This window comes from Narcine bancroftii, chromosome 3 (genome assembly GCF_036971445.1).
Source record: "Narcine bancroftii isolate sNarBan1 chromosome 3, sNarBan1.hap1, whole genome shotgun sequence".
In the NCBI taxonomy this organism is placed as follows: Eukaryota; Metazoa; Chordata; class Chondrichthyes; order Torpediniformes; family Narcinidae; genus Narcine; species Narcine bancroftii.
This window is the reverse complement of record NC_091471.1, coordinates 240786774-240803106: the sequence shown is the minus strand read 5'-3', so window position 1 is coordinate 240803106 and position 16333 is coordinate 240786774. Positions and strand designations below refer to the sequence as shown.

General features: G+C 46.8%; 1 protein-coding gene across 4 annotated transcripts; it reads left to right on the top strand.

Moving 5' to 3' along the window:
* Positions 1-7782: 7782 nt before the first annotated feature.
* LOC138758404 (nuclear factor interleukin-3-regulated protein-like) lies at positions 7783-16032 on the top strand. 4 transcript variants are annotated; one of them, XM_069927270.1, is made up of 2 exons: positions 7783-7849; positions 14540-16032. In XM_069927270.1, the coding sequence occupies exon 2, from the start codon at positions 14581-14583 to the stop codon at positions 15868-15870; it is 1290 nt and encodes a 429-aa protein (XP_069783371.1). In that variant the 5' UTR covers positions 7783-7849; positions 14540-14580; the 3' UTR covers positions 15871-16032. The 4 variants fall into 4 exon arrangements, with proteins under 4 accessions (XP_069783371.1, XP_069783370.1, XP_069783368.1 ...); XM_069927269.1 differs by lacking the exon at positions 7783-7849 and adding an exon at positions 7875-7897; XM_069927267.1 differs by lacking the exon at positions 7783-7849 and adding an exon at positions 10861-11002.
* Positions 16033-16333: the final 301 nt, after the last annotated feature.

Here is a 16333-nt window from a genome sequence, read left to right as displayed (position 1 = left end):
GACACTGTCCGACTTGCTGAGTTTCTCCAGTGTCGCATTTTCACTTCATTCACAGAGTGTGCAGACCTCCCTGTTTTACTCTTAAATGGGCTTAGCCTTTTGGACTCCAAACCCATTTTCTGGAACTTCCAACCAGTGCATATACTCCGTGTCCTAGTTTACCGTGGCTGCCAACAAGCGCATAATCTCCATCTCCCCCATTTTCATACATACCATCAAGGTTTACCCATGGACCCAGTCTGGGTATATATGAAAAATTAAAAATGGTTGGAGCCCAAAGTGTTAGGGTAAGATTGAAGTGCATCTTGGAGAGGGAACCTGCAGGAACTGCTGCTTCCTCCCTTGTCCTTCCACATTTAGAAGATGTTTTTGGGGAAGCCTAGGGCAAGTAAACACAGTAAAGGGGCTGTAGTTCCTTGGAACACAGCCCACGCACCAAATCCTTGGAGGTAGCGCGTCTCCATTCTCAGCTTATGCTGCTGGTCATATGGTGGACATTCCAACAGGGGAAGATGGTATATTCACTTTTATCTGTGTATAACATACAGAACATAAAAAATTGGAGCAGGAGTCGGCCACCCGGCCCGTCGAGCCTGCCCCATCATTCAATGAGATCATGGCTGATCTGATGATGGGCTCATCTCCACCATATCCCTTAATTCCCTGACTATATACAAGTCTATCCAACCTAATAACCTGAATACGCCTGCGATGTCTGATCTGAGAAGCTAAGCAGGCTCAGGCCTGGTCAGTACTTGGAGGGGAGACTGCCTTGGAACACCAGGTGCAGTAGATTTCTGTGAGGGTGGGTGGACAAAGTGGAGACTCTCTGTCTGACTTACGGTAGACAGTTAAAGCATTTCATATATGTTACATTCTAAATGTAATATTACATGACTATAATGGAACTTTTACCTTGTCTTAAATATAATTACTGTGGTCGCCTCCACTGCTTCAGTGGGCAGCGAATTCTGTAGATTCACCATCCTCTGGGGAAAGCAGCTTCTCCTCATCTCCGTCCTAAATCTACTCCCCTGAATCGACACGATGTCCCCTAGTTCTAGTCTCCCCCACCAATGGAAACAACTTATCTACCTCTGTGTTACCTATATCTTGAACTCAATGGCTGTGAAGGTGGACGAAGTCCATCAGCTCCGATCATCGTGGTTTCCATACCATTGGAACTAGTTGGTTGATTTGTGAAGTATCATGCACTTGTTGGACTGCAGCGTCACGTACTCATTAAACAAATACACGCACGGGCATTTTTGCTCTGTGGATCAACAGAATGAAGTCCCTCATCCTCGATCTCGAGGGATAGCCACGACGACAAGGAGCTTGGATGATGTTTACTGAAGGGAGATCGGCTTGTTGCTGACAACATCATCTTATTTATACATTTTAATCTCCAGGTGGCTGAAACAATCAAACTGATTGTTCTGTACAAGCCCACACACACCCTCCCAAAATTTACCTAGGATTCGTTAGTTCGTCTCACACCACCTCTCACACCATCTCTCAAACCACCCAAACCAGACGACAAAACAAAGAACTCCTTACCAACTCCTAAGCTGATAAAAATGGAGCCCACAAACGCAGTCCCTCTTCCAGTCAACATTTTAAACTCACATTTTTATTATACTCTAAAATCTGCTTTATCCGTGGGTGCTTAGCTTTATGTGAGTAATACTTGCTGCTGTTATCTTGGACCTATCTCACCAACCTGCACACATAAGATTCCAAAACCATGCAGGGTGACGCACAACTTGTGTTGATGATGTTGGCCAAGGTAGAAGTGTTGGGCAGGACTCTGCTCCCTCTGGTATCCTCAGATTTTACTGGGAGAACCCAGGAGAGCACTGGACTCCGGTGTAATGTCTCGTCCAATAGCTGAATGTGTGAAGCCGTGACTTTATAATTCAGAGGAAAATTAATATCGCTTTGGAAAAGGCGCCCATTTGGGGCATCATTTCACCATCCCAGTGATAGCTGAAAGCAAGAGAGCACTTTGCTGGCTTCCCCTTTGCCACACATCCATGTATTGCACCAGTGTGGGGCCCACGCAGGAGAGTATATGCATGCTCTTGCAAAACATTCAGGCATGAAATTATGTCAACCACAGTTATCAAGCAGCACAGCATTGTTCTCAGAATAAGGAAGTTTCTCAGCACAATGTCTCAACATAGACTACTCAATAACCAGAAGTATGTGTACATCACGCTTCCGAGGAGCGCAAATCCTCAGAAACGAGAAGCAGGGCAATAGTACAGGTCCTTTCAGGGAACAATGCACAGCTCACAGGAAATCCTCAGCAGGTCAGGCATCATCTGTGGAAAGAGGAACAGTTAATGGCTCAACCTTCTAGCTGGGACATCCACCTGAAATGTTAACTCTGCTTCATGCCCCAGAGATGCTGTCCGAGCAGCTGAGTGATTTCTGTAGCATGGGGAGGAAGGTTTAGGGGAGATGCTAGCGGTATGATTTTTTTTTTACACAGAGAGTGGCGCCTGGAATACATTGTTGGAGGTGGTGGTACAGGCTGGTGCAGTAGGGACAATTAAAAGACTCTGAGGCACATGAATGAAGAAAAATAGAGAGTTATTGGTGTGAGGATGGGAACATTTAGATTATTGAGTGGGCTTATGTAGGTCGGCACAAACATCATGGCTGAAAGGCCTGTTCTGTACAGTAACGTGAAACCCCTCCCCAAATTTTCATCCCTGTCTCCTTTCCTCTAGCTTTCTCTCTCTCTCTCTTTTCCTTTTTCCCTGTCTCCTTTCAAAATCAATTCTCTCCTTTCCTCTTATCATCTCCAATTAACATCTTTTGTCTGTTGGCCTGGACTCCTCTCCCTCTCGATCTTCCCTCTTTCTCTTTCTCTTGTTTGAGATGCCTGCATGAATTTTACTCACTCCTTGAAGAAACGCCAGTAATATATCTTTGGCTTTACCTCCCATGGGCGCTCCAAGACCGGCTGAGTTCCTCCAGCATTTCTGTGCGTTTTTACTACAGTCTGCAGACTTCCATGTTTCACTGAAATGTTCTCCATTCAGGTTTCCAGCATCTTCAGTGTTATTGGATGAGAGGCCTTGAGGAGGTGGAATGGTCAACGGGCAGAGAGGGAGAGGGATTGTGGAAGGCATTAACAGTGACCAGAACTGGGAAGAAATGGACAACAGAAACCATTTAAAAGGGCATGAGGAGAGAATTGGCAACAGTAGTTGGCCAATCAGATTAGTAGATTTTAAATTTTTAAAATGTAGACATCCAGTATGATTGCAGACCATTTCAGCCCACAAGTCCCTGCTGCTCAATTTACCTACAACTCCCAGTACATTTTGATCATTGGGAGGAAACCGGAGCCCCTGGGGAAACCCCATACAGAACGTACAACTCCTTACAGACAGTGTGGGACTCGAACCCTAGTCCCGATCGTTGGCACTGTAAAGGTGTTGCACTAACCGCTACGTCAACCAATGTGGCCCCATTCTTGGACAGAATAGTAAATGTTTTTTATATAAATATTTCATCATCATCAGATATCTATTGAGAAATTTAAATCTGTCTCCGTAACTAGCTATGGAGGCACTGGAAAGAATTACAGGAGATTATCTAATGTAACCAAGAAATGTGCAAGGATGGGAAAAAAACAAACGGATGAATGACAAATCTTTCATTGGAAATATGGTCCAGGTTTTGTTGCATTCAGATGTGAACTGATTCTAACCCCAAGGATTTGTGCATAGCCCACTGCTCTACCGTTAGACACCTACGACTGTACGGCCAGGCACAATTCCAATACCATCTACAAGTCTTTCCGATGACACCACAGTTGTCGGCAGAATCACAAACGGCAATGAGGAAGCAACAGGAGGGAGGTGAATCGGCTCGTTGGATGGTGTAACAGCAACAACCTTGGGCTCAATGTTAGCAAAGCCAAGGAGATGATTGGAAACTTCAGAAGTAAGTCAGGGGAACACCACCTAGTCCATATCGAGGGCTCAGTAGTGGAGAGGGTCGAGAACTTCAAATTCCTGGGTGTCAACATCTCCGAGGATCTGTCCTGGAAGCTCCATGTTGATGCAATCACAAAGAAGGCTTGCCAGCGGCTACTTTGTGAGGTGTCCAAGGAGATTCGGTATGTCACTAAAGGCTTTTGTAAACTTCTATAGGTGTAACGTGGAGAGCATTCTGTCTGGTTGCATCACTGCCTGGTATGGAGCGCCAACACTCAGGACAAGAACAAACTCCAGAGGGTTGTTAACTCAGCCTGCGACATCACGGGCACCAGACTTCAATCCATCGAGGACGTCTACATGAGACGATGCCTTCAGAAAGCAGCCTCTATCCTCAAGGACCCCCACCACCCAGGCCATGCACCTCTTCACTCTGCTACCATCAGGGAAAAGGTACAGGAGCCTAACTCAGCAGCACAAGGACAGCGTCTTCCCCTCCGCCATCAGATTCCTGAATGATCAATGACCAAAGATGCTGCCTAACTTTTGATGCACTATTTTAATTTATTTTATTTATTGTAATGTTGTAAGATGGTTATAATATGAATGTTTGCACCAGATGCTCAGGGGTGCAGGGCTCATTTTTTAGATCCTAGAGCTCACCAAAAACGGCGTCAAGGAGGTACCGCAGCTGCCCCATGAGGTGCCTGGAGCTGCGCTCCGGTGAGCACTGGCAGCACTGCACACCTGATGTTGCTGCCACAAAGTACCGAATTTCATGACTCGTTCATGACAATAAATCCTGAATCTGATTCCGATTCTGATCCTCTGATTCACTTGTGAGGGGATGGGAATAGAGTTGAACATGATATAATGAACCAGCATAAGGAGGAAAAACCCAACACCCAACCCCAACCAACCAATTTTCCCCTGCAACTGCTGCAATCGTGTCTGCCTGTCCCGCATCGGACTTGTCAGCCACAAACGAGCCTGCAGCTGACGTGGACTTTTTACCCCCTCCATAAATCTTCGTCCGCGAAGCCAAGCCAAAGAATAACCATATAACCGTTTACAGCACGGAAACAGGCCATGTCGGCCCTTCAAGTCCGTACCGGTTCACTTGAACAACTCCACTTCTGCAGCAAGATTCTGGAATGAGCAAAATCTTCATTTTGTTTGACATCACATTGCCCACACCTTCCCTTTCTCACTTCACTTCCATTCAAATCGGTTTTGTTCAGCACCATTATTCCATTGACCAGCACATACTGTAAACCAAGGTCTATTTGTGCTTTGTGCAGCATTCTGAAATCTAATCTGGATAGTTCACCTGAACTGATTCCGGGAGCAGGATGGCATAAAAGTTCAGGTTTATTGTCACATGTTCTAGTGAGAAAGTGTGTTTTGCAAGCAGTCTGAATAGATATTCAAAAGATATGACCAAAAAGGATAGCACTGCCAGAGCTGCTGTAATGGCAGCTGGTGTGGACCTGGGAACTGCTCTGAAGGGTTCAAATGCCGGCGCTTTGTACAGGCTAGAGCAGTAATTCTCCACCTTCCTCTCCTCCTCACATTCCACCTTAAGCAATCCCTTACTAATTACAGAGCACCGATGGCCTAGGGATTACTTAAAGTGGTTTCGTGAGTGGAAAGAAAAAGTTTGCAAACCACTGCCTCAGAGGAAGGAAAAATTATAATCAAGGGTTAATATTACTGAAGGAAAATTAAAGGAGAAATTTAAGGGACAAATCCCTTAGTCCGGATGGCAGAGACGATGGTTCATGTTGTACAATGTACAATGAGCTTGTCCGTTCTCCCTGTGACTGTGTCAGTTTCTGCTGGGTGCTCTGATCTCCTCCCACATCCAGAAGACGCGTGGGATAGTGCGGTCACTCGAGATGCCAAAAGCAGAGCAGCACAAAGATGGTGGTGATGCAAAAAGGTGCAGAGTTTCCCGTGGCGGGGGGAGTCGAGGACAAGAGGGTACAACCTCAAGATTGAAAGGCGCCCATTTAAAACAGAGATGTGGAGAAATTTCAAATTCAGGTGATTCTTTTTCCTGCAGGTGTGGCAAAATTACCCCTAATTGGTAGTGCAAATAAACCTGTACATGGGGTAAACATGTAAACAAAGAAAGAACTGTAAACAGGCAGCAAATATCAACAGACTGACTGTGCAATACAGAGAGAACAAAAAGAAAATCAGTAAAGTGCACAAGAGTCTGATTGAGTTTTTTGTTGAGTCTGATGAGGGGGAGCAGCTGTTCCTGAACCTGGTGGGTGCGAGTCTTGTGGCCCCGAGACCTCTTTCCTGATGGCAGCAGCGAGAACAGGTGGTGCGGATCCTTGATGATCGCTGCTGCTCTCCGACGGCAGCATTCCCTGTAGATGTTCTCAATAGTGGGGAGCATTTTGCCTGAGATGTCCTGGACTGTGTTCACTACCTTTTGGAGGGCTTTAGGCTCAGGGATATTGGAGTATCCATACCAGACCGTGATGCAGCTGGTCAGAACCCTTTCTGCCACACCCCTGTAGAAATTTCCCAGGATTTCTGATGTCATACCAATCCGCCACAAAATCTTGAGAGCAGTGAACCTCTGGAATTTGCTACCACAGGCAGCTGTGGAGGCCAAGTCGTTGGGTGTATTTAAGGCAGACATTGATAGAAATTTCAATAGTCTGGGTGTGGGGAGAAGGCTGAGTGGGAGAATGGATTAGCTCATGATTGAATGGCAACATGGACTCGATGGGTCTAATTAGTGGTCTAATTGTCTTATGGAATTTAATACAGCACAGAAACAGGGCCTTCCAGCCCATGAACCCATGCCGCTCAATCACACCCCCGTACTAACATAGGTGGGAGGAAACCAGAGCCCGCAGAGGAAAACCATGCAGACACGGGGTGAACATACAACCTCCTTGAACATTGTACAGCACGAACTATCAATCATGCATCCATTATCACTGAATTGAAGAGGTGAGAGCAGGAGAGCGAGTCAAGGAGCAGACAACCGGAACATAACTACACCGACACCACTAAGTGCCCATCTTGGCAAGACTACAGAGTGTGTAAAAATACATAACAATGCTGGAGGAACTCAGTGGGTCCCGCAGCGTCCGTAGGAGGTAAAGATATATCACCGACATTTCGGGCCTGAGCCCTTCTTCAAGGTACAAGCTAAAAACAGGCAGGATGCATATCTGAGTCCCAGAAATAGATCAGAGGATCCTGCGTCACTGCCCCATTTATAACCGTGAGCAGGGCCCGTTATAAACGTGCACCAAAATAGCATGGATGTAAGTGACTCTAATACTGGTGTCTGGCTGGTTTAATAGAGCTAAATTCCATTTGGAAATCTCTGCGTTTTGGATTCGTGTGCTCGTGATCCACCTCACGAGAATAAATGCTCAGGATGTGATTGGAGGAAGGTTAATGAAATAACCAACAGGTGTGAACATGCAGTCTCCTGCTTCCAGCTCATCTATTTACAGACACACTCGTTCAGATTTGGCCAGTATCCTTTATCAGACACAATAACATTCGCAAATTTCAAGGCTATTTCTGGCATCTTTTGACGTCATGAGTTGCCATGGCAGTTTGGGGTTTGATACACGTTGGCTCCCATGCACAAATGCATTGGTTGTCAGGGGGATGCAGTTGCCAAGGCGACAGCACGCTCTGATTGACAGCTCGGACATGCTTCAGGTGGCACCCTGTTCCGAGCTGCTCCCCATGCCCTCCCTCTGGCTAAGACGGGTATTGGCACAGATAAAAGGCAAGAGGACGGGTGGTGGTGCAAAGGGTGTCGGGAGTGCTGTGTGAACCCTCTGGAAAACTTGAGCAGAGGCAGGAAGGTTGATCGAAGTGGCAGGACAAAGGACCCCTCAACTAGGGTATGTGTTCGCTATCCTAAAGTCTCACTGGGAAAAGAGATGGCAGAGGTAGGATCAATCTGCTGGTCTGGCTTGTTGGGGTGTACAGATCTGACGTGGAGTGCGGGGGTTACTAGTGGGGTGTGGGGGTTATTGGTAGGATGTGTGGGTTATTGAGGTGTGAGGGTTACTGGTGGGGTGTGGGGGTTACTTGTCTGACATGGGCTGTTGGGATTGAACTGGTCTGGCTGATGGGGTATGTTTTGTGTACATATTTACATTGGAACTCTGCGACAGCAAATCTTTTCTAAAGCAACTCTGTAAATCGCAAGCATTCTTGGTTCTGAACATTTCTATCAAACCAGACAGGGCTATTTTATAGCAAATTTGTAGATATTTCAAAAAGTGTTTCCTATTAAGGGAATTTATTTTCAGTTAACGCTCTCTGTTCCTGAACACATTGTTAAATTAACTTATTTGAAGGAATTGGAATAAATGCCCTGTTAAAGTTTTTGTGTCTCATTCCAAATCACTCCTTTGGGTTCCAGGGGTCTAGAAACCATAACCCTCAACACATCTCATCCCCTGATGACTTCTGGTGAAGGAGAAATAGAGTTTGTGAGAGATAGAAGGGGCAGAGAGAGAGAGAGAGAGAGAGAGAGAGAGAGAAATGGAAAATTAGAGCGAAAAAGTAAAGGTGGGAAGAGAACAAGAGGGAGAAGGGGAGAAAGGGGACAGAAAAGGAGAGAGGAAGGGGGAGAGGGAGAGGAGAATGAAAGCTTAGGAAAAGGAAGAGAAAGCAAGAAAGATGTGGAAACCACAAACCAGACTAAAATCGAGAGGGAAATGAGTGAAACAGGCACATGCAAAATCAAATGAGGGAGGAACAGTGTTGGCATAGAAGGAAAGAATGAGGGAGATGGACAGAAAGATGGAAAATTTGTAAACAAGACTCATTCTGAGTGGGGTTGCATTAATCCCCTTCTTCAAACCTGACCAGAAAGGCATGTGTGTTTTTATCAGACTCACACCCCAAAGCTGGGAGGCACAAGTTCAAATCCCAACATGGCCTCTGGGCAATTTAATTGCTGAAGTAATCAGGACTTAAAAACTCTGCTTTTGAGCTAATTAAATAAACCTGGGGGCAGCAATAGTGTGTGTGGTCGGGGAGTTGGAGAGTACTTGGAAGTGTGGTGGGGGAGCTCAGCCCTAAGTCCTTCCCCCACCCCCCCACTTGTTTTACTGTTTGATGAAGGAGATATAGCGTTCATGAAAGAGAGGAAGAGTATCTTCCTTTCCCACCTCTATCCCGACCCAAACATTTCTCTTTGACTCTCTGAGCCTCTCCTGTTTGCTCTGCTGTCTGTAAGCACACATGGACTGGTAATCTAATCTCAAAAATATCTGATGATTTTTTTACCGTCTTGTCTGTATGTGACTCCACACTTTGAGCAATAGAGTTAACCTTTAGTTACCCACTGGAATCTCTTAACAAGTTCCACAATACAGGCTGGATATTGTCAACAATCTCAGAACCTATGGATGAGCAAATGAAAAAAATTCCTGTATAACTGTCACAATAATCTTTTATTTTCTCAGTTTTGGCAACAGCACTTGTGGCTTATTAAGTGGTGGTGGGAAATTGATTTGTCCTCCAGTCCAGCAGGATTTCAACCCAAGGCAATTATTTCTAAGACTGGCAACATGTGCCTTGGAGGGCAATCTGCAGTTGGTGGAGTTCCCTTAGCCCGCCACCCTAGTCCTTTTTTGGTGAGAAAGTTTGGGAGGTCTTGTCAGATTAGCCTGGGAAGTCACTGCAGGGTGCTTTGTGGAGGTACGCACCCTTCAGAGAAGAGGTGAACAATCTCCTGAAGTGGTGCAAGAATAACAACCAAGTCTCAATGCGGACAAGACAAAAGAGATGATCGTGGACTTCAGGTGGACGACCATCCTCCACTACACATCAACAACTCTGTCGTGGAGAGAGTAGAGAGCACCAAGTTCTTCAGAGGTCACTTAATAACACACAACTTCTCCTCACTGGTCAGGAAGGCGCAACAGTGACTGCACTTCCTGAGAAGACTGAGGCGGGCAAGGCTACAGGCCCCCATCATCTGAACCTTCCACAGGAGCTCCATTAAGAGCGTTCAGGCTGGCTGCACCACAGCGTGGTACAGTTGCTGCAGAGAAATGGATTGGAGGTCAATCCACAGGAGTGACAGAGAGTTTCACTGAAGTTTCCTTTCCCCCTCCCATCCCTCATTAACGTGATCTTCATTTGAGGATCCCTTCCACCCTGCACACAGCATCTTCTGCTGCTCCTATCAGGAAAGGGATACACGAGTATCAAAGCCAGCTCCACCAGGTGAGGAAAAGCTTCTTCCCACGGGCAGTGAGAATGCTGAACGCCCAAAGGGACTGCTCTTACTAACCCTCCGAGACACTCGTATTCATGAAACATATACTTATTTTTATATATACGAATACTCGTCCTGCATATGTATTGTTTGTCTGCATGTGTGTTAAGTCTGGTTGTGTGTCTGCACGTTTTGCACCAAGGGCCAGAGAACACTGTTTCGTCAGGTTGTACTTCTGTAATCAGATAACAATAAACTTCACTGTACTGAAACAATGAAAGCAAGAGCATCATGGTTGTGGGGTTTATTCAGGAGCTGATGGCTATGGGGAGAGGGGACTGTCAGTGCAAGCTATCACACTCAAGCTATCTCTCTAAAAGGAGAGGGAGAAGAGAGACCAGTGCTCTATGGGTCCTGTGTGGGGCTACCTTTCCTGGACAGTGGGAGGTGTAGATAGGGTCCTCTGGTGCGAGCAACGGGACAATGATGCCATTCTGAAAGAAGACAGCCAAGTGCCCCAAACATTTCCAGATCAGTGCACAGTGGAAAATAACAACTGCAGGGCACAAGAGAGCAACAGAAATGGTGTGTAGAGGAAGGGAGAGCCTTGCTTTTGTCAGCCATGGGAGGAGCTGCTCTCATGATTGGGTAACATTAAGAAAAAAAATATTGCAACAGCTAGAAAACTCCTGCTGACCGAATTAGACCTGCTTTCGAGGAAGGAGAATCTTATACTCGGAACTGAAGGGATGCAAGATAGTTTCTCTCTGGACAGGCAGGACGAGCAGAGTTTGCCTTTTGTGCTGGTGGGAGCCAGGTCAGTCATTTCCACTCTAAGCTTGAAGCGAGGGGCAATGAAGTGTTGGAACGGAGGGAGAAGCCTGCGTGAGGGGAGGGGGGGGGGGGGTGGTGGTGGGATTGTGTCTTTAGATGAGATTGGAGTCGTTGTTGAGTTTAATTAAACCAGGGGGGAAGTGGGGAGGGGAAATATTGGTTGCCTGGCTGGCCGCGTTGGTAAATCTTCTCAAAGGGCGGTGGTGGAGAAAGACGGGTCGCGTCCAGCAGGATCTGTCACAGGAAAGCACGGAGGCCAGCAGCAGCTGGGCGAGAGGCGAGTTCAAATCCCCGCTGCGGTCCAGGAGGCTCACAGCCACGCTGCGTTTCACTGAGCAGAGAAGAACACACACAAAACCCCTCCAATATTAAACTTCCATTTAATTCGGGTGAATTGCCGTGCATCTTGTAAATCGGAGCATAAATTCAACAAGAAATAAATGTTGCCAAGGCTGGGCTGATTGTGGAGACCGTCAGCGTCTCCGGTCGAAGTCTGTTGCAGGGTCTCCGTCCCGACGCTTTAACGTTGCCCCTCTTCACAGACTCTGCAGACGGGGTAGGACAGCGCTTGTTTTTATTCCAGAATCTTGTTTGCGGTTCCTATTTCCCACAACGTTATTTAGTCAAATTACTACACTAATTGCAATTTGGTCTGTTGCAATAGCATTATTTGTGTACTTTAACCCAGCCTCACTCTTAATAAACAGCCCATTTCTCTAAGTTTCTAAAATATTTATTATGGTGCGAAGTGGTACAATGTAAAATCACAACATTCTGTGGACACCAGATGCTGGAGAAACTCAGCAGGTCAAACAGTATCCTTTTTATGTAGCAAAGCTAAAGATATATAACCGATGTTTCAGGCTAAATCCCTTCATCATGTTGGCAGGCGTCCGAACAAAGGTGAAAGGGGGGAGGGGGGGTGGCAAGGCAGGAGATGATAGGTGGAGAAAGGAGGGAGGGGTTGGCAGCAATGAGGGGCTGGGTGGGTGAACGAACTGGAAGGACAGGAAAAGGGGAGGTTGGGAAGAAAAGGTGAGCAGGTTTAATGGAAAGCAATAAAGTCAATGTTAAGACCACATGTGGCTGGAGGGTGCCCAGCTGGAATATAAGGTGTTGTTCCTCCAATCTGCAGGTGGTCAGGGTGGGACAGTACATAAGGCCATGGACAGACATGTGAGTGTGACTCGGAATTGAAATGGTCGGCCGCTGGGAGGTCGCTGTGGTTGGGGACGGAGTGGAGGTGCTGAGTGAAGCGACCTCCCGGTCTGCGACCGGTCTCTCCGATGTAGAGAAGGCCACAAAGGGAGCACCGGATGCAGTAGATAAGTTCTCTGGATGTACAGGTGAAGTGTTGCTTCACGTGAAAGGCCTGTTTGGGCCGCCCACCCCTCCCCAACTATCTTGAGGGGGAGGTGTGGCCACAAGTGTTGCACCTCCTCTGGGCACAGGGGGTGCATGCAGTTCATACAGTATTTATGATAATCTTTATATATTTGCTATATTTAATTTGGCGTCACTAATTCTGTTTGATTTTCATTTTTATCACACCAGCTAATTATTATATTGACAACAATATTCCTATTTATTCTCCTATTTGGTCCAATATGACATTCAGTACCTGAATTGTGGGCTAACTGAATTGGTTCAATGTAGATGATTAGCTTTCTTCATAACAGTTTCATCCCCTGCCCCATTCCCCTCTTCAACCCCCCCCCCACCCATTCCCACCCCACCACCCCATTCCCTCCCTTTCACTCCCCCCTCACTCAGATGTAAATGGGGTGTTAATGCTCGCACCAGAGGACCCCATCTCTACCTCCCGCTGCCCAGGAAAGGAGGCCCACACACAGAAGAACCCATAGAGCACAATGTAGCAGAGTTAACATTAGAACTAGTAAGATTACTAATGGATTACAATGTGTTCAGGGAGTTTCAGCGGGGAGAACACTTTGCTAGTAGAATGAGCAATGGGAACTTTGCTAAACCTCAGCACGATTTCCTGTCTCCTTAAACAAGGAGTGAAACGCAAAAAAAGTCTGCAGACTCTGTGATTGGAGGAATTGAGGGAGGTAAAGATACATCACCAACGTTCGGGCCTGAAGCCCTTCTTCGAGGTGTGGGAAAAGCAGGCAGGCTTCTGAATTTAAAAAAATGGCAGAAGGAGGAGTTCAGAGGTCTGGATGTGGAGAAGAGGCGGGGATGAAGGAAAGCTGAGCTCCGTCCCACTCTCTTCCCTTTCCCTCTGTCTCCTTTACTTAAATTCTGCGTTCACTGAGCCAACAATCCCTCCCTCCCCATTCCCCCTCCATCTCCCCCATCAAAATTTGATATACCTCTGTCAGCCTTCTCTACACTAAGAAAAAGCAAAGCAAACCAATCCACTCTCTCCTTATAACGCTGCCTCTTGGTACAGGAGACAATAAACTTAACTATTATAAATCTTTAAGTCCAGGCAACATCCTGGAGTGGTTTCTCTGCATCCTCTCTCGTGTCATCCCATCCTTCCTATAGTGTGATGACCAGAAGTGTCTGCACTACTCAACCAAGACTTGGTGGAAGGTTCCAGCCTGAAACGTTGACTGTTCTTCTCCCACTGCTGCTACTCGACCCTCCAGCAAGTTGGGTTTTTTCCCCACCAGGTTCCAGCATCTGCTGTGTACCTTGTCAGTAGGAATCCTGTATCTTGTCAGTAGGAATCCTGTGCAATATTTTAAGAAGCCAGGCACTTCTACTCCAAGCACAGACACGCTGGAGGAACTCAGCTGGCCTCGCAGCGTCCATAGGAGGTAAAAATAGAACACCAATGTTTCGGGCTTGAGCCCTTCTTCAAGGTACTGTATAAGCAAAAAAACTGGAATATTTCTGAATAAAGACTGGAGAATGGCAGACTCATGCACTTCCAGACTGAGACCACCCGCAAATTGGAGGAACAACATCTCATCTTCCGTCTGGGCTCCCTCCAACCGGATGGCATTAACATAGACCTCCAATTTTTGTTAAACCACTCCCCATCATTCTTTCCCCGTCGCCTTTCCCCCAGCTCTCGCTCTCCATCCTCTCTCTCTCTCCTCTCTCTCTTTCTCTCTCCCTCTCTCTCTCCCTCCTTCTCTCCCTCTCTTCCCTTTTCACTGAGCCGAAATCAACTTTCACTTCTCTTACTACATCCAATTAACACCTTTTGTTGGCCTGGACTCCTCCCCCCAGCCAGTCTTCAGTCTTCATTCTGACACCTTCTTGTTTTTTGCTTCTACCTTGAAGAAGTCCTCAGACCCAAAATATACCTTTACCTCCGACGGATGCTTGACTGGCTGAGTTCCTTCAGCATTTCTGCATTTTGACAACAATCGCAGCGTCTGCAGACTTTCGACTTTCTCCCCTACTCCAGGAAACAAAATAGTTTTTGATAATTGCTTGAGCAATCCAAGGGTTTCGTTGGTGGAACGATCTTGGGATTTAAACCAGCCAGTGCAAGAGCAATAACATGTATTAAACAATTTTCCATTTATTTATTCAACAGGTCACTTACTTCGCCGTGTTGAGCTATTGGAGGCAGGAAGGATGGATGTGTCCACAGCCAAACCTTGCCAAGAGGGAAGAGAAATAAAATTGGACCATCTCCAGGAATGTGCCCACCCTCCATCCACCCCGGAGTTGGGACCCCCATGCATGTCCTTCGACAAAGAAGCCATGACCCTACTCACTGCCAACAGCCTTTTGACCAGGTCCTTGTTGACCACGAGACATACCAAGCCCAAGGATACCAGTTCCATCAACAGGAGGAAACGAGAGTTCATCCCGGAGGAGAAAAAAGACAGCAGCTACTGGGACAAGCGCAAGAAAAACAACGAGGCAGCTAAAAGGTCCCGGGAGAAACGGCGAGTCAATGACATGGTCCTGGAGCAGAGGGTCATTGCGCTCCTTGAGGAAAATGCTAGGCTGAAGGCTGAAATCCTGGCCTTGAAGTTCAGGTTTGGCCTCGTAAAGGAACCTTCTGAGCTGCCCATCACCCAAAACAATCCACCGCCTCTCTGCTGTTTGTCCAGCAACCGATCGACTTTTGTGGCTGGGTCTGAGAATGGTTGTGGCACATGTCCTCTGGATGGTAAGAGTTTCCCACCTCATAACCAACAGCTAGGGGCTGTTCTTGGCACAGGACAGCAAGAATCCTCTCCACTCTCCGAGGACTCTGGTATCTCTACTCCTGGAAGTTCCAGCGTTGGGAGCCCTGTCTTTTTTGATGACCATCTGAGCGACCAAGACAAGTTCTCCCTTGGTCACTTTGAAGCCCATCTGTCTTCCACCAGAGATGTAGAGGTAGACCTTGGCAGGATAGGCCCCAGCGAGAAGCCGGCAAGATCCCGGGAATTAATGGAGATGGTCAAATGTTTGCCCCATAAACTTCGGTTTAAGATCGGGGCTGGGTTGGATGAGAACGCCGAGGTTGATGTGAGGCTTAAGGGTCTTCAAATGGCTGTGGGCTATTCCAGCACCAGGACTGCCCCTGAGCATCCAGCTAGTGAGATCAGGGAGCAACTACAAGGATGTTGCACCCACAGCACAATGCCTGTCCCCGACCAGGGGTCTAGCATTGGCCTGGTTCCCTCAACGTGGAGGGCTCAGGTTGGATTTTTACCCAGTGAGAGCAGCAGAAGCCTGAGTCACAGATACCTTCAGGAAGCCATTCAGGCCAGTGGCCAGGCCTTCTTAGACCCAAAGAATTCTGTGAAAGAGGACACCCCTTTCAGATCTGAAAATAGCAGCCTCATGAATCAGCTTGCTTCACTCTCTGCTGAGGTTGCACAGCTCAAGAAGAAGTTTTCCCAACAAAGGTGTTCTGGTTTCAATTAATCCAGGTCCTTGTACGTTGTTTTTGATTTTCCTCAACTTTTAAATTACTTACCATCAACTGAGTCCGTATTGTTTGGGTTGTGAACGGACTTAAAATGCGTGTAAATATATTTTTACTTCCTAATCAGTCATTGGCATTGCAATAAATCCTTTTGAACCATTTGTGAATGGAAGTTCTTCACACTTGGAAAAACTTGCCACCATCAATAAAAAAAATTCTCGCCAACTCGTGTCAGGACATGAAGGGTTTCCCCGCTGACTGGTGAGGTGTTTCTTTTATTGGGGAGAGGATTGAGGATAAGGGGTTCAGGCATTAGCTGTGCTTTCTCCCTGTTAAACAGCTGGTGGAACACAAGCAAGATAAATCCAGAACCAGAACGAGTGTTAAATGTGATCAGTGTGGGGTGAAGCACGAAAGTCTGAAGATGCTGTTATGTCACGGATGTAATAGAAATTCGCCAAG